Here is an 18,399-nt window from a genome sequence, read left to right as displayed (position 1 = left end):
TACCACATAGAAACAAGAAAAAAACTCCTCCACCTTCACTTAGTGTCTATAACAGTATATTTCTAAACAGGAAGCATGTATACGTTGGTGGGGATTACTGATCCGATTCTAATCCTAATTTATTTAATTATTCCTGTGTTCTAATCTTGTTCAGTAATCCAGTTCTGACAGAGGTTTAAGAATGGATTAGGTACAAAGTAACATGTCCTTTTATTAAAGGGAAAGAGCAAATATTCTAATGCATACAATGTGATGTATGGCCCACTGCAGCATGTCTAATGTCACCAGGAATGACAGCAGGGTGCACCCTAAAGAGCTCTTTACCCGGGACGCCTATGATTTTTTGGCTCTAATTCTAGCTACTCTTGGTGTTTGGGGATTGTGGAATAACCTGCTGATTTTAATTCTATACTTTAAGTTTAGAACTTTAAGGACTCCTACAAATCTTTTGCTGGTGCACGTCAACTTCAGCGACCTATTATTATGCATTTTTGGATTCAGTTTTCACTTCGCCTCATGTGTGAGCAGAGAGTGGATTTGGAATGAAGCAGGCTGTGTTTTTGTTGGATTCTGCAAAAACGTCTTTGGTAGGTGAACTAACCATTGTTTTCCATTAACAATAAGGCCATGTTTACACGGCGTAAATTGTGCGCAATGTCAGCACGGAAAACACGTGTGGACATTCTGCACATTTGAAGAATCCGGCGATTGATAGGACTGCGCCGAAATGTGCCATCTCATAGACAGCAATGCATTTCTGAGCAAAATCCACAAAAAGGATAGGCATGTATATGCTTTTTGCGGACACCGGAATGGGGATTTCCGCGGCTGAAACATCTACTCCGGAAATTCCCCATGTGAACAGTGCAGCAGAATCCCGTTGAAATTTAAGGGACTCTGCTGCAGTGGAATGTCTGTGTGGAATATACCTGCAAATTCCACACAGACATTCCGCTGTGTAAACATACCCTTAGCATCATAGTAAAGGAAGTAAATGTTTGCACGGTCTATTTATCATATTAATGCATCTTGTTTTTCTGCAGTCCTATGCAAAGCAATACAGAGGGGCAAAAAAAAGTATTTCGTATGCCACCAATTGTGCAAGTTCTCCCACTTAAAAAGATGAGAGAGGCCTGTAATTTTCATCATAGGTATGCCTCAACTGTGAGAGACAATATGAGAAAAAAATCCATAAAATCACATTGTCTGATTTTTAAAGAATATATTTGCAAATTATGGTGGAAAATAAGTATTTGGTCAATAACAAAAGTTCCTCTCAATACTTTGTTATATACCCTTTGTTGGCAATGCAGAGGTCAAATGTTTTCTGTAAGTCTTCACAAGGTTTTCACACACTGTTGCTGGTATTATTGCCCATTCCTCCATGCAGATCTCCTCTAGAGCAGTGATGTTTTGGGGCTGTCACTGGGCAACACAGACTTTCAACTCCCTCCAAAGGTTTTCTATGGGGTTGAAATCTGGAGACTGGCTAGGCCACTCCAGGACCTCAAAATGCTTTTTACGCAGCCACTCCTTCGTTGCCCGTGTGGTGTGTTTGGGATGATTGTCATGCTGAAAGCTAGGTTTAAACTTTAATGCCCTTGCTGATGGAAGGAGGTTTTCACTCAAAATCTCACGATACATGGCTCCATTCATTCTTTCCTTTACATGGATCAGTTGTCCTGGTCCCTTAGCGGAAAAACAGCCCAAAGCATGATGTTTCCACTCCCATGCTTTACAGTGGGTACAGTGTTCACTGGATGCCACTCAGCATTCTTTCTCCTCCAAACATGACGAGTTTAGTTTTCCCCAAAAAGTTCTACTTTGGTTTCATCTGACCATATGACATGCTCCCAATCCTCTTCTGGATCATCTAAATGCTCTCTAGCAAACTTCAGACGGGCCCGGACAGGTACTGGATTAAGCAGGGAGGACACGTCTGGCACTGCATGATTTAAGTCCCTGGCGGCATAGTGTGTTACTGATGGCAGCCTTTGTTACTTTGGTCAGCTCTCTGCAGGTCATTCACTAGGTCCCCCCATGTGGTTCTGGGATTTTTGCTCACCGTTCTTATGATCATTTTGATACCACGGGGTGAGAACTTGCGTGGAGCCCCAGATCGAGGGAGATTATCAGTGGTCTTGTATGTCTTCCATTTTCTAATAATTGCTCCCACAGTTGATTTCTTCACACCAAGTTGCTTGCCTATTGCAGATTCAGTCTTCCCAGCCTGGTGCAGGTCTACAATTTTGTTTCTGGTGTCCTTCAACAGCTCTTTGGTCTTTGCCATAGTGGAGTTTGGAGTGTGACTGTTTAAGGTTGTGGACAGGTGTTTTTTATACTGATAACAAGTTCAAACAGGTTCCATTAACAGGAGGACAGAGGAGAATCTTAAAGAAGAAATCTTGCTTGTTTGTAGGTGACCAAATACTTATTTTCCACCATCTTTTCCAAATAAATTCTTTAAAAATAAGACAATGTGATTTTATAGGAATAGAGTATGGGTCAGCTCACCCAGAATAGACTAAACGTGGCGCGGACAGGTGCGGACCTCAGCACAACAAGATGAAGAGAAAAATAGGAGTCCAGCACGGTATATTCAAAGCAGCTTGCGTGGTTTATTATAACATGCACGCAGTACACAAGATAAGCATGATGGTGACGCGTTTCGGCCGGTGGCACCCGGCCATGCTCATACAAAGGTAAGACTGCCATGCTGTCTTTATAAGGAGGAGGATGCTCGTCAAGGGAATACGCACCTGTGAACTGCACCTGTAGTGCAGAATTGACAAGCGCCTCCCACCCATATAGGACTGTTACAATGTAGAATATACAGTAAAAAAAATATTTCACCCAGCCTTTTTCAATCTAAAACTGGTCACAAACCTACGTGGCTCAATGTCCCTGGTTCTTATAAATGTGGACACAGAAAGTGTATTTGCTGTGGAATTATGGCCAATGGTAAGCAGTTTACATCTTACTCCACGGGTGACACTCACAATATAAAACAATATGTCAATTGCAATGCTCCTTTTGTAATTTATTTAATATCACGTGAAAGCTGCCAGACCCAATATGTTGGTTGCACTACTAACCCTCAGAAGGTTAGAGTGCCCAAACATTTGTCGGATGTTGTGCATTTTAATTCGAGAAATGTATCCATGATTACACGTCCCTGTGCCGAACAACATTCCGGTAGTACGGCAACCTTCAAACTTCAGGGTGTCAGGGTCCGGATGGGTATGCAGTGAGGATACTGGTGGTGGATCCTCTGTGTCAGTGGGGTGATGACGTGGGCAGGGCAGGCAGCAAGGATCGTAGTCAGGGGCAACAGCAGAGGGTCTGGAACACTGGCTTGGAACATACACAAGAACGCTTTCACTGGCACTGAGGCAACAAGATCCGGCGATACCAGGAAGGGGAAGTGGGTTTTCATCATGAGGACACAGGTGAATATACTGATTGGGCCAGGCGCCAATCAATGGCGCACTGGCCCTTTAAATCTCAGAGAGCTGGCGCGCGCCCTAGGGAGCAGGGCCGCGCGCCCCGGGACTGAGCCGACGGAGGACGGGACAGGTGAGGGGATTGGGATGCGAGCTGCGGGCGGGCGCGTCCCGCTACGCGGGTCGCATCCCCGCCGATGACACTAATGCAGCGCTCCCGGTCAGCGGGTCTGACCAGGGTGCTGCATGGAGGTGAACGCCACGAGCGCTCCGGGGAGAAGCAGGGACCCGTAGCGCTCGGCTTAACAGTATCCCCCCCCTTGGGTTACCCCCTCTTTTTGGAGCCTAGGAACCTGTGAATGAGCTCCTTGTCGAGGATATTATCCTCCGGTTCCCAAGACCTCTCTTTGGGGCCACAATTCTCCCAATCTACGAGAATTTTTTTTTTATACCTCTGACCACTTTGGAAGCGAGGATTTCCTTTACAGCGAAGACATCAGAGGAACCAGAGACAGGAGCTGGAGCGACAACCTTGGGGGAGAAGCGGTTAAGAACGAGAGGTTTGAGAAGTGAAACATGAAAGGAGTTAGGAATACGGAGAGAAGGGGGAAGAAGAAGTTTGTAGGAGACAGGATTGATTTGAATCTTGATTTTAAATGGTCCAAGGTAACGTGGACCCAGCTTGTAGCTGGGAACGCGGAAGCGGATATACTTGGCAGAGAGCCACACTTTGTCCCCAGGAGCGAAGAGAGGAGGAGTTCTTCTCTTCTTATCGGCATGTCTTTTCATACGAGACTAGGCCAGTAGGAATGACTTTTGAGTCTCCTTCCAGATAACAAAGAAGTCCTGGGTAACTTCATCTACAGCAGGCAATCCAGAAGAAGTGGGAATGGGGAGGGGGGGCAGAGGGTGACGGCCGTACACCACAAAAAACGGGGATTTGGCAGAGGATTCTGAATTTTTGAAATTGTATGAGAATTCAGCCCAGGGTAAAAGGTCGACCCAATCGTCTTGGCCGGAGGAGACAAAATGTCGCAAATAGTCACCAAGAATCTGGTTTACTCTCTCTACTTGTCCATTGGATTGGGGGTGATAGGAGGACGAGAAATTTAATTTGATTTTTAATTGGTTACAGAGAGCTCTCCAAAATTTCGACACAAATTGAACACCTCTATCCGAGACGATATGCGTGGGTAGCCCGTGAAGGCGAAAAATATGTAGAAAAAATTGCTTCGCCAATTGTGGCGCAGAAGGAAGACCTGGAAGCGGAATGAAATGTGCCATTTTGGAGAAACGATCAACGACCACCCAGATGACGGTGTTGCCATGGGATACAGGCAGATCCGTAATAAAATCCATGGCAATTTAGGACCATGGCTGCTCGGGAACGGGTAAAGGAAGTAGGAGTCCAGCAGGCTTCTGGCGAGGGGTTTTATCCCGGGCGCAAACTGTACAGGCCCAAATGAAATCAGTGATGTCACCCTCCAACATAGGCCACCAATACAAACGAGAAATAAGATGGATGGACTTCTTGATGCCAGCATGGCCAGCAAGGTGAGAGGAATATCCCCATTTGAGGATCTTGAGGCGCTGGTGTGGAGGGACAAAGGTCTTTCCAGGAGGAGTTTGTCCAATAGAAGCTGGAGCAGAGGAGACCAGGCACTCAGGAGGTACAATATGCTGCAGAGGAACTTCAGATTCGGTGGCATCAGAGGAACGTGAGAGGGTGTCAGCCCTGACGTTTTTGTCTGCAGGACGAAAGTGAATCTCGAAGTTAAAGCAGGCAAAAAACAACGACCACCTAGCCTGGCGAGGATTCAGACGCTGGGCAGACTGGAGGTACGAGAGATTCTTGTGGTCAGTGTAAATGACAATGGGGTGTTTGGAATCCTCCAATAGATGTCTTCATTCTTCGAGTGCTAACTTGATGGCTAGAAGTTCACGATCTCCAATGGAGTAATTTTTTTCTGCAGGAGAGAAGGTTTTAGAAAAGAAACCACAAGTAATATTACGTCCGGTAGAGTTTTTTTTGGGGAGAAGTACGGCTCCGGCTCCGACTGAGGAGGCGTCCACTTCCAGCAAGAAAGGTTTCGATGGATCAGGTCTGGACAGAACTGGAGCAGAAGCGAAGGCAGTTTTGAGGCGATTGAAGGCCTCATCTGCTTGCGGAGGCCATTATTTAGGGTTGGCATTCTTCCTGGTCAGGGCCACAATAGGGGCCACAATGGTGGAAAAATGGGGAATAAACTGTCGGTAGTAGTTGGCAAATCCCAGAAAGCATTGGATAGCAGAGTCCAGAGGGGCGTGGCCAATCTAAAACCGCTGACAGTTTGTCTGGGTCCATTTGAAGTCCTTGGCCAGAGACTAGGTAACCTAGGAAAGGAAGAGATTCACATTCAAAGAGACATTTTTCCCTTTTGGCATACAGGTGATTTTCGCGGAGTCTCTGGAGCACTAGGCGGACATGACGACGGTGTTCCTCTAGACTAGAGGAGAAAATCAAGATGTCGTCCAGGTAAACCACAACACAGGTATATAACAAGTCCCGAAATATCTCATTAACGAAGTCCTGGAAGACTGCAGGAGCGTTGCAGAGCCCAAAGGGCATAACAAAATATTCGAAATGTCCGTCTCTGGTATTGAATGCGGTTTTCCACTCATTCCCTTTTCTGATGCGAATAAGATTATATGCGCCTCTTAAGTCCAATTTAGTGAAAATATTGGCGCCACGAAGACGGTCAAAGAGTTCAGAGATCAAAGGCAGGGGATAGTGGTTTTTGATGGTGATTTTATTTAAACCGCGGTAGACAATGCATGGCCGTAAAGAACCGCTACAGCAGGGAATGAGGACTTTCGAATGAATCCCCTCTTTAGATTCTCCTGGATATAGTTGGACATGGCTTGAGTCTCTGGGGTGGACAGAGGGTAGATCCTGCCCTGGGGTGGAGTAGTACCACTAAGGAGGTCAATAGGGCAGTCATAAGGCCTATGAGGTGGTAAAATCTCTGCTTGCTTTTTACAGAAAACATCGGCAAAGTCCTGTTAGGCCTTGGGAAGACCTGGTATAGGTGGAGCCACAGGGGTTTGACAAATGGGAGCGGACGTGAGGCAATGTTTGAGACAAAATGAACCCCAATTCTTGATCTCTCCGGTGGTCCAGTCAAGGGTAGGAGAATGACGTTGGAGCCATGGCAGACCGAGGAGGATTTCAGAGGTGCAGTTGGGTAGGACAAGAAATTAAATTTTTTTGTGATGCAGTCCAATGCACATAATCAGGGGTTCTGTGCGGTAACGCACAGTGCAGTCCAATTTTTCTCCGTTGACTGAAAAAATGTAGAGCGGTCTGACGAGACTGGTCACTGGGATGTTGAACCTATTAACAAAAGAAGCCAAAATAAAATTTCCTGCAGAACCGGAGTCCAAGAAGGCCACAGCTGAGAAGGAGGAGTTAGCAGAAGGAGAAATCCGCACAGGCACAGTGAGACGTGGAGAAGCAGAATTCACACCTAGAGCTGTCTCACCTTTGTGAGGTAACGGAGTGTGTCTCTCCTGACGCGGAGGGTGGATAGGACAGTTTTTTAGGAAATGTTCGGTACTAGCACAGTACAGGCATAGATTCTCGTTACGGCAGCGAGTCCTCTCTTGTAGGGTCAAGCGGGACCGATCCACTTGCATAGCCTCCTCGGCAGAAGGCACAGGAACAGATTGCAATGGACTAGAGAAGAGAGGAGCCGGGGAGAGAAATCGCCTGGTGCGAATAAGATCCTTATCCTGTCGGAGCTCCTGGCGTCTTTCAGAGAAACGCATGTCAATGCGGGTGGCCAAATGGATAAGTTCAGACAGGTTAGCAGGAATTTCTCGTGCGGCCTTTCTTGAAGGTCGCGCAGAGGTCCTCATTGTTCCAGGATAATTCTGAGGCGAGGGTACGAAACTGGATGGCGTATTCCCCTACGGAAGAACTTCCTTGGACTAGGTTCAGCAAAGCAGTATCGGCAGAGGAGGCCCGGGCTGGCTCCTCGAAGACTCTACGAACTTCAGCGAAGAAGGACTGGACAGTGGCAGTGACAGACTCAGTGCGGTCCCAGAGCGGTGTGGCCCATGACAAGGCCTTTCCAGACAGGAGACTAACCACGAAAGCCACCTTAGACCGTTATGTGGGGAATTGGTCCAACATCATCTCCAAGGGTAGGGAACATTGAGACAGGAAACCACGGCACAGTTTAGAGTCCCCATCAAATTTGTCCGGCAGGGACAGGCGGAGGCTAGGAGCGGCCACTCGCTGCGGAGGAGGTGCAGGAGCTGGGGAGGAGATGGTTGCTGAAGCTGTGGCAGAAGTTGTTGCAGCATGACGGTCAGTTGGGTCAGCTGCTGTCCTTGTTGCGCGATCTGTTGGGATTGCTGGGCGACCACCGTGGTAAGGTCAGCGACAACTGGCAGCGGGACCTCAGCGGGATCCATGGCCGGATCTACTGTCAGGGTCCGGATGGGTATGCAGTGAGGATACTGGTGGTGGATCCTCTGTGTCAGCGGGGTGATGACATGGGCCGTACCAGGGGAACGGAGTCTAAGGGGTTACTGGTTTTCACCAGAGCCCGCCGCAAAGCAGGATGGACTTGCAGCGGCATGTAACCCCCAGGTCGTTCCACCCGATAGCGACTCAACCCCAGCTGACGGACAGGTGAGGGGATTTGGATGCGAGCCGCGGGCGGGCGCGTCCCGCTACGCGGGTCGCATCCCCGCCGATGACACTAATGCAGCCCTCCCGGTCAGCTGGTCTGACTGGGGCGCTGCATGGAGGTGAACGCCACGAGCGCTCCGGGGAGGAGCAGGGACCCGGAGCGCTCGGCGTAACACAGTGCATAGAGAGGGTTAAGGCACCGACTCCAAGGGGCAACCACAAACAGAAACTAGATTCTTAAATTGCACACTCACTTTCCTCAGGACATGAACACGAGGCAGGATGTTATTCTGCATTATTGAAGATATATTTTCACTTTATATTAATGGATGCTATATATTTCCATCTCCTTGTTGTTTTCCGTTTTCTGCCTTCTGTTCATACATCCACTGCTGCGCTTAACCTCTCATTTGCATCATGCAAATGCCACTGGCCGAAACGTGTCACCATCATGCTTATCTTGTGTACTGCAAGCATGTTTTAATATTTTTCTCTTCATCAATGTGATTTTATGGATTTTTTTTCTCATTATTTCTCTCATAGTTGAGGTATACCTATGATGAAAATGACAGGCCCAGGGGCATACCTAGAGCATTTGGCACCCGGGGCGGACCCTTTGTTTGGCACCCCCCCCCCCCCCACACACACACACACACACACGCGCACCCCCCCCTCCCCTTAATTACACCCCCTCCCTCCCCTCCCCCCAGGAGTGAACTGACAACACTCGGGGCCCCCGGACCAAAAAAAAAAGCAAGGGCCCCTGCAGCTTGTCAATCTTCTGCCACACTCTTATTCCACCCAAATCCCACACACAATAAACTAAAATTTATATATGTAAGAAACACTTTAACATAGGCAAATTTCCATGACCAATAATACTGGTATACAAGGAGTAAATACATACCACCACACAATAACTGAATAATACCGCCATACTGTACTGAATTAAACCACTATACACAGACCAGTATACTATACAGGATCTGTATACAATATAAGTGATTATATACAGGACCATATGGAGGTAGATATCAGCTGTACACAGGATGTGTATACCATATAAGTGATTACAATTACATTTTGGGACTCACAATTACGTCTTTTCTGATCAGCGGCGTCCTCTTTCCTTTTCTTCTCCGTCCAGATAAGACCGCCATGTGGATCTCTTAACATTTGCAGGAAAAACATGTCAGACTCTGCATATTTTCAGTGCCCTCCCCTCCTCTACACAATCTTCCCATCTATAGGCCCACAAACTGTAATAATGCCCTCCTTGGTGTCCTGCACAGTAAAAGGGCAGGTAGGTAGGTAGCCAGGTAACCCCCTCTTTCCCATAGGTATATGCAGAGTTACACCCCCCCTCTTTCCCATAGGAATATGCAGAGTTACACCCCCTCTCTTTCCCATAGGTATATGCAGAGCTACGCTACACCCCCCCTTTCCAATAGGTATATGCAGAGTTACACCCCCCCCTCTTTCCCATAGGTATATGCAGAGCTAACCCCCCTCTTCCCCATAGGTATATGCAGAGCTACACCTCCCCCCGTCTTTCCCATAGGTATATCTAGGGCTGGGCGGTATACCGGTTCATACCGAATACCAAATTTTTTGGGCTGCACAATATGGATTTTCCCCCATACCGCAATACCGGTTGGGCCCCTCCCCCTCGGGAATGTATTATCAGCCTAGCACAGCGCTGTCCCCACATCGGGGAACTAATCCTATGTTACCTGCCAGCACTGTTCTGCTCCCCCCAATTAATGATCAGCCCAGCTGGGTACTACTCACATATGTCAAGCACTGCCCTCCTCCTCTTTGTTGGGGGACAGCCGGCGATGGAACTCTCTGTACGCCAGTGGTCTCCACCCTGCGGACCTCCAGCTGTTGCAAAACTACAACTCCCAGCATGCCCGGACAGCCAACGGCTGTCCGGGCATACTGGGAGTTGTAGTTTTGCAACAGCTGGAGGTCCGCAGGTTTGAGACCACTGCTGTATGCTGTATACCTATGCCGGGGCTGCAAAAGATACAGAAAATAAACTTTTAACTCACCCACGTCACTGGGGATGGGAACGCCGGACAGCCGTCAGCCTATCACCGGCCAGAGCGATGCCCCGCCCCTGCCAGTGTTAGGCTGAGCCCATTGTCATGTATGAAGCCGTATACAGCGTACAGCAGTGGTCTACAACCTGCGGACCTCCAGATGTTGCAAAACTACAACTCCCAACATGCTGGCGGCCCCCAACAAAGAGGAGGAAGCTGAACACCGCGCGCGGGTCACATGATAGGGTGGGTGGGGGCAGAACAGCACTGGCGGGTCACATGATTTTGGGGGGGGGAATACCGTTATATACCGTGGAACCACTGTAAGTTAAAACAATACCGTGATACACATATATGGTCATACCGCCCAGCCCTAGGTATATGCAGAGCACCCCCCTCTCCCCCCCTTCCCTAGAGGTATATGCAGAGCACCCCCCTCCCCCCCTTCCCTATAGGTAAATGCAGAGCACCCCCCCTTCCCTATAGGTAAATGCAGAGCAACCCCCTCTCCCCCCTTCCCTATAGGTAAATGCAGAGCACCCCCCTCCCTCTCCCCCCTTCCCTATAGGTAAATGCAGAGCACCCCCCCCCCCCCTTCCCTATAGGTAAATGCAGAGCACCCCCCCTCTCTCCCCCTTCCCTATAGGTAAATGCAGAGCACCCCCCCTCTCCCCCCTTCCCTATAGGTAAATGCAGAGCACCCCCCCTCTCCCCCCCCTTCACTATAGGTAAATGCAGAGCACCCCCCTCCCTCTCCCCCCCTTCCCTATAGGTAAATGCAGAGCACCCCCCTCTCCCCCCCCCTTCCCTATAGGTAAATGCAGAGCACCCCCCCCCCTCTCCCCTCCCCTTCCCTTTAGGTAAATGCAGAGCACCCCCCCTCTCTCCCCCTTCCATATAGGTAAATGCAGAGCAGCCCCCCCTCCCCTATAGGTAAATGCAGAGCAACCCCCCTCTCCTATAGGTAAATGCAGAGCACCCCCTCTCCCTCCCTTCCCTATAGGTAAATGCAGAGCACCCCCCCCTCTCCCCCCCTTCCCTATAGGTAAATGCAGAGCACCCACCCTTTCTCCCCCTTCCCTATAGGTAAATGCAGAGCAGCCCCCCTCTCCCCCCTCCCCTATAGGTAAATGCAGAGCACCCCCCCTCCCTCCCTCTCCCCCTTTCCCTATAGGTAAATGCCGAGCACCCCCCCCTCCTCCCTCTAGGTATATGTAGAGTAACCCCCCCTCTCTCCCTCTCCCCTTCCCTATAGGTAAATGCAGAGCACTCACCCTTTCTCCCCCTTCCCTATAGGTAAATGCAGAGCAGCCCCCCTCTCCCCCCTCCCCTATAGGTAAATGCAGAGCACCCCCCCTCCCTCCCTCTCCCCCCCCTTCCCTATAGGTAAATGCAGAGCACCCCCCCTCCCTCTCCCCCCCTTCCCTATAGTTAAATGCAGAGCACCCACCCTTTCTCCCCCTTCCCTATAGGTAAATGCAGAGCAGCCCCCCCTCTCCCCCCTCCCCTATAGGTAAAAGCAGAGTACCCCCCCTCCCTCCCTCTCCCCCCCTTCCCTATAGGTAAATGCAGAGCACCCCCCCCCCTCTCCCCCCCTTCCCTATAGGTAAATGCAGAGCTATGGTACATGTACCATTTGCACTGATGTTGTTGACTTGTAAATACATGTGTCATATAGCACTATTGATAGTTATTTACCCCTCTGTTTGGGGAGTTTTATATATATATATATATATTTATATATATATATATATATATATATATATATATATATATATATATATATATATATAGATGATCAAACTGAATGCAGTGTTTCACAATTTCTAGGATCATTTTAAAATGTATTTTTTGAGTTACAGTAAAGTCATTCCTCCAACAGAAGGCATTGGGGAGCTGGCTTTTTCCCCCCTTTTATTACTACTGGAGGAGAGCTGCTTTCCTTTCAACATTAACTAACAGCCTTACGTCTATAAACAATTTATGTTGGATCAACATTAAATTTAATAATTTAAATTTTAAATATATATTATTTTTAACGAGCATTAATTATTCATAGACGTGAGGGTAAGAACATGTAGCATCCAATAAACCCTGCTGTACCCATAATAGTTATGCCAGCCACAGGTATTTGCCCTTGCTCTCTATAGCCATGCCTTCTGCATATATGACCATGCTGCTTCTTTGCTCTGTGCTGCTCTGCACATAGGCCGGCATTTATCATTGTGTTTACACTTTTTTACTGTCTATATTTGGCGCTATTTTGTAGCGCGCGTCCTTTTTTGCACCTTTTGATTTACACATTTCTGCTGATTTTGAGTTGCAATCCACTGATTTTGGCAATACACATGATATGGAAGGGTTTTATAAACTGTGCCTTTTTGTGAAAAGGTGCAAAACCCCCAAAAAGGCGCAAAACCACCAAAAACCTATACCGGCCCAGATTTAGCTTAGCTTTTTGGTGTATGTGAAGAGTGAAGTTTCAGAAAATGTGACCTGCATAAAATTTATCAAATGCTCTACTACCAGTTAATATATTTGGTGCTCACACACATTACCAACACACAAAAAAAGGTGTAGAAAAATTCTTCAATTACACCCACAACGATAAATACCAGCCACAAGCTTTCAGGAATTATGCAAGATCTACACCAACTTATGACACTGCTTGAGATACACATCAATAAGCATATTGATCATAAAGGCAAGTGACAGGCACACTGAAACATGATCCTTTGAATTCTCAATTTTCCTACTTCGACATAGATGTCATGATCTTCTGGGTGGCTCATGCCATCTTCAGGGTGGATTTGCCATCACCAACCTTTTACTGAGTTTTTATGCCATATCCCTAATAATATTACTTATCGCTTGTCTAACTTGCTTTACAGGTAATGTGTCAATTGTTACTATTACAGTGATTGCTTATGGAAGGTACCTTCAAGTGGCATGTAACAAAGTGATTGACTTCCCATGGTCATGGCAAGCAATAGCTTACATATGGATCTATTCACTAGCCTGGAGTTCAGCACCACTACTTGGATGGAACAGATATACTCTGGAACTCCATGGCCTAGACTGCTCTTTAGATCAGACATCTCAATATTCAAGCCAAGTGTATTTTGTTCTTCTTTCCTTCCTTGCTTTTCTAGTAGCCCCAGTAAGCACTATGGCATATTGCTATGGGTACATATTATACTCTATCAGAATGGTAAGTATCATTTGTATAACCGTATTTCAAGCCATAACGACAGCTCAATTGGAGATAACGCTTAAATATCCACTGAAAAACGTATACAGCTCTTATAACTGTAAAACTAGCTATATGATAATAAAATGAAAAGGTTGGTTTCGTAAACTTTGCCAACGATACTTGCAAAGTATAGTTTTTTATTACATTTCTGGATTGTTGAAAATAATATCCTGAAACAGATCTTTTGACAGTTCTTTTCATGTCTGTGCCTCTTTTTTTTTTTCACTTTTTATTAAATAAAAATGAATACTCAGTATGTTGGTAATAAAGTAAATACCGTATTTATCGGGGTATACCACACACCGGCCTATAACACGCACCCTCATTTTACCAAGGATATTTGGGTAAAAAAAGTTTTTTACCCAAATATCCATGATAAAATGAGGGTGCGTGTGTGCGCATGTATACCCTGATATACCCCCAGGAAAGGCAGGGGGAGAGAGGCCGTCGCTGCCCGCTTCTCTCCCCCTGCCTTTCCTGGGGTCTAGAGCGCTGCTGTCGGCCCTTTTCACCCCCTGGTTATCGGCGCCGCTGCCCGTTCTGTCCCCCTGACTATCGGTGCCGGCGCCGATAGCCAGGGGGAGAGAAGTGGCGCCGACAGCCAGGGGGAGAGAAGGGGCAGCGGCACCCATTGCCGGCGCCGCTGCCCCGTTGCCTCCCCCCATCCCCGGTGGCATAATTACCTGAGTCGGGTCCGCGCTGCTCCAGGCCTGAGTCGGGTCCGCGCTGCTCGGGTCCGCGCTGCTCCGCTGCTCCAGGCCTCCGTCGTTGCTATGCGCTGAACGGCGCGGCGCATGACGTAAGAGCGCCGTGCATAGCAACGACGCTGGGGACCAGCGTCGTTTCTATGCACGGCGCGGCGCTCTGACGTCATGCGCCGCGCCGTTCAGCGCATAGCAACGACGGAGGCCTGGAGCAGCGGATCAGCGCGGACCCGACTCAGGTAATTATGCCACCGGGGATGGGGGGAGGCAACGGGGCAGCGGCGCCGGCAATGGGTGCCGCTGCCCCTTCTCTATCTCCTGGCTGTCGGCGCCGCTTCTCTCCCCCCGGCTATCGGCGCCGGCACCGATAGTCAGGGGGACAGAACGGGCAGCGGCGCCGATAACCAGGGGGTGAAAAGGGCCGACAGCAGCGCTCTAAACCCCAGGAAAGGCAGGGGGAGAGAAGCGGGCAGCGACGGCCTCTCTCCCCCTGCCTTTCCTGGGGGGTTATCGGCGTATAACACGCACACAGACTTTAGGCAAAAAATTTTAGCCTAAAAAGTGCGTGTTATACGCCGATAAATACGGTAGTCTACAAAATATAATCTGTAGGCTTAGTACTTGGTAGTGAACAGCCCGAACCGTTACATGACACTGCCACTCAGCGTATCACTGCCCAAGGCGGGACATGTCTGCGGCCGGTGATTAGCTCAGCACAATGTGACGTGTCGTGCCATAGAATGTGGAAAAAGATCGGGGCTGAAGGATTGGAAACCGATATCAGTGGAACTGGGGGTGCGGCAGAAGGTAAGTTAAAGTTTATTATTTTTGTTATTGCAACACAGGCAGAATGGAAAAAAACAAACAAAAAAATAAAAAGTAATAAAGTATATGAAAAATGTATACAGTGGGAACAGAAAAATGCCATATTGAATATTTCGCTCCCTCCATTTAAATCACTATAGGCATGAGAGAGCAAAAACAAAAGTCCACCCCAGAGAATACCTCATTGGTCTCCTTTTTTTACTACATTGATTAAAGCAGTACTCCACAGGGAATTTATTTTATTTTTTTTAAATCAACTGGTGCCAGAAAGTTAAACAGATTTGTAAATGACTTCTATTTAAAAATTTTTATCCTTCCAGTACTTATCAGTTGCTACATGCTCCACAGGAAGTTCTTTTCTTTTTGAATTTTCTTTCTGTCTGACCACAGTGCTCTCTGCTGACACTCCAGAGAAGAAGCAAATCCCCATAGCAAACCTATCCTGCTCTGGACAGTTCCTAAAATGGACAGAGGTGTCATCAGAGAGCACTGAGGTCAGACAAAAAGGAAATTCAAAAAGAAAAGAACTTCCTGTGGAGCATATAGCGGCTGATAACTACTGGAAGGATTAAGATTTTTAAATAGAAGTATTTTACAAATCTGTTTGGCACCCGTCGATTTAAAAAATATATTTTCCAGTTGATTACCTCTTTGACATGGAAAAATAGAAATCAAATATTCCAATTATAAAATGGGAATTCTAATATAATTTTTTTTTTTTTTACTTTTTTCAGCTGCAAAGGCAACAAAATTACCAAACCGGCCGTGTACTGAAATTACAGTACTATGAAATGAAAGTGGCAACAATGTGCACGTTGATGATTTTAGCATTTCTTATGTTTTGGACACCTTCCTATATAATGTCTCTGCTGATGCTGTGTGGTTACAAGGACATAATAACTCCAACCATAGCCGTTATATCCTCAGTCTTGACAAAATTAAGTACAGCTACAAATCCTCTCATCTACATATTAACAAGCATGAAGGTACGATTCATATTTATACATTATGTTGCAAAATTTGGAAAAAATATAATTACATACAATTATTTACATAAAATGTAACAGTAATGTAAAGAGAAAACAAACAAACATGATTTAACTTCAACTGTTTCCTTTACCGGATGCTGCTCTTACTAGAGATTGGACAGCTATAAGCGATGTACTTAGTATCCAGATGGCATGACCTGAACTGGATGGGCATTGGATGGAATGCTAAAAAGAATAGAACCAGCTTTGCAGTAGGCATACATTTCTCATTATTTGTCTCTCTACCCAACAAAAATTTAATTAAAAAAGTTATTTAAAAAATTTACGTTACTCAAAATGACAGTAGCAGTAACACAAAATACAACTTGTCCGGCAAAAAACAAGCCTTCAAACAGCTCTACTGATGAAAAAGCTGATTAAACAGCCAGTATAAGGTTCAAGGAATAAATTAGAAGAACCCTTACCAGAGGCGGTTGTGTGAGCTCACACACAACAATGGTCAGTGTGAGTGAGTGTTAGGCCTGGTCTGCAGCTTCCCCAGCCATGCGAACAATACCAGGTAAAGACTTCCAGAAAACGGTGGGTTTCAATGGTGCTAACCAGGAATAGACACGTCAGGTGAGTAGAGAAGGGGTTTATTAAAACAAAGCAACACGTTCCACCGCGGTTGCACGGCTTCATCAGGCATGACAATCAAGATGGGGAAGGATCTTATATACATAGTGATATGAACTCTTTCCTAACCTATGTTGCATCTTAACAATTGTTAAAAGAATAAAACATATTTCCATACATATATATATATATATATATATATATATATATATATATGTATATATATATATATATATATATATATATATATATATATAAAGAAACACAAGGTTCCCAATAGTATACAAAATATAAATATAAATACATATACATATACAGAGTATCAGGATTGTGTTTCAATGCACATTTTCGATCATTTCATTTAACCCCTGGGGGGTCAGCATGGTCAGTTTATGAATCCAAAAAGATTCTCTATTAATCAAACGTAGAAATTGGTTGGGGCAATCTTCTGGGATTTTTTCAAGTATGGGTTAGGTGTAAAGAACTTATATCGCCATTATGGACAATAGAGAAGTGTCGTGAAATACTATGCAATAGAAATAGATTTTTTATGTTAAATCTATGTTTGCACATACAGGATCGCACCGTCTGTACGGAGCAACCCACGTATTGTAAATTACAACTACATGCCAATAAATAGATCACAAATTGTATGTCACAGATCTTTTATTAAAAACGTTTTCTTTTTTTACACTGTATGCATTATATATTTGTATGGATATATGTTTCTTGCATCCTCTTATTTCTTTTAACAATTATTAAGATGCAAAAATAGGTTAGGGAAGAGTTAATATCACTTTGTTTATAAGATCCTTCCCCATCTTGATTGTCATGCCTGATGAAAGCGTGGTGAAATGCGTTTAATTGTTTTAATAAACCCTTCTCTACTCACCTGGCGTGTCTATTCCTGGTCAGCGCCGTTGAAAGCCACCGTTTTCTCCGAAGTCTTTACCTGCTACTGATTAAAAAGGAAAGGATTTGGCACAACTGATAATTTATTGATGCAAATTCTTGCTCATTTTGGGCTTAGGCGTCCTCCGGGTGGTCCTATTTAGCTTTCTGAATTTGCATAAAGGTTGCTGTCAATCAGAGACTACCGACTGGGCTCTAAACCACAGAATGAGTAGAGATTTGGATCAAGTAATAATAAGTTTTATATTATTTCTGTAGCAAGAACGTCATCTCAATGAAATGGAGGCATCCTCAACCTCCAGTGCTGTCTGATACATATACAGAGATATTAGATCTCCAAAGAATGGAAGAAATGATAGAAGATACAATTGAACATGGTGATACTATACTCCACAACAGGGAAATTGCAACAACAAAAAGGACAAGTTGTAAGGTTATGCAAATTGACAAAGTAACAGATATGTCTGCAGAAGATCTGCAAAGTTTCCAGCACACATTTCTAATCTATGGCATGTAGGAGTGGCTTTATTGGGAATGGCCAGATGGAAAGCCATCTTTTTCAGCCACATGAAACCTCAAAAATTGTCAATACAGTATGATTGTGAGATACCTTATGTTCATCAATGTGCCAGTTATTGGCAAGTTGAGAGGGATAGATATCTTGAACGAGCAGACCTTAGTTTATCACTCCAGCAGATGTTGCGTTTCCCAATGGTTGAAAGACCAACATAGGACTGGAATAACAGCAAGAGTCCCACTTTTCTATTAAAAGCAATGATAGCCAAAGATTGGTCTGGAGAACACATGGACAATTCCATAAAGTGGAAACATCTCACCGCTCCTACTCCTGGGGTTATGGCGTGGGGTGGCATATTGTACAGTAGCAGGACCTTTCTAGTCTTCATGCTAGGTACACTAACAGCTTAGCGTTACTT

At 45.9% G+C, this 18,399-nt stretch overlaps 1 protein-coding gene across 1 annotated transcript in view; it reads left to right on the top strand.

Annotated features, from left to right (window-relative positions):
- Window positions 1-271: 271 nt before the first annotated feature.
- The window catches only part of OPN3 (opsin 3), a 31,260-nt gene continuing 13,132 nt past the window's right edge, over window positions 272-18,399 (top strand). The window contains exons 1-3 of the mRNA XM_056563842.1: window positions 272-587; window positions 13,058-13,377; window positions 15,683-15,934. Coding sequence (XP_056419817.1) covers window positions 272-587; window positions 13,058-13,377; window positions 15,683-15,934 — 888 coding nt within the window. The remainder of the gene's footprint in view (window positions 588-13,057; window positions 13,378-15,682; window positions 15,935-18,399) is intronic.

Source organism: Hyla sarda, chromosome 1, assembly GCF_029499605.1.
Source record: "Hyla sarda isolate aHylSar1 chromosome 1, aHylSar1.hap1, whole genome shotgun sequence".
In the NCBI taxonomy this organism is placed as follows: Eukaryota; Metazoa; Chordata; class Amphibia; order Anura; family Hylidae; genus Hyla; species Hyla sarda.
The sequence above is the reverse complement of the archived record's forward strand: the minus strand, read 5'-3'. Positions and strand labels throughout refer to the sequence as shown.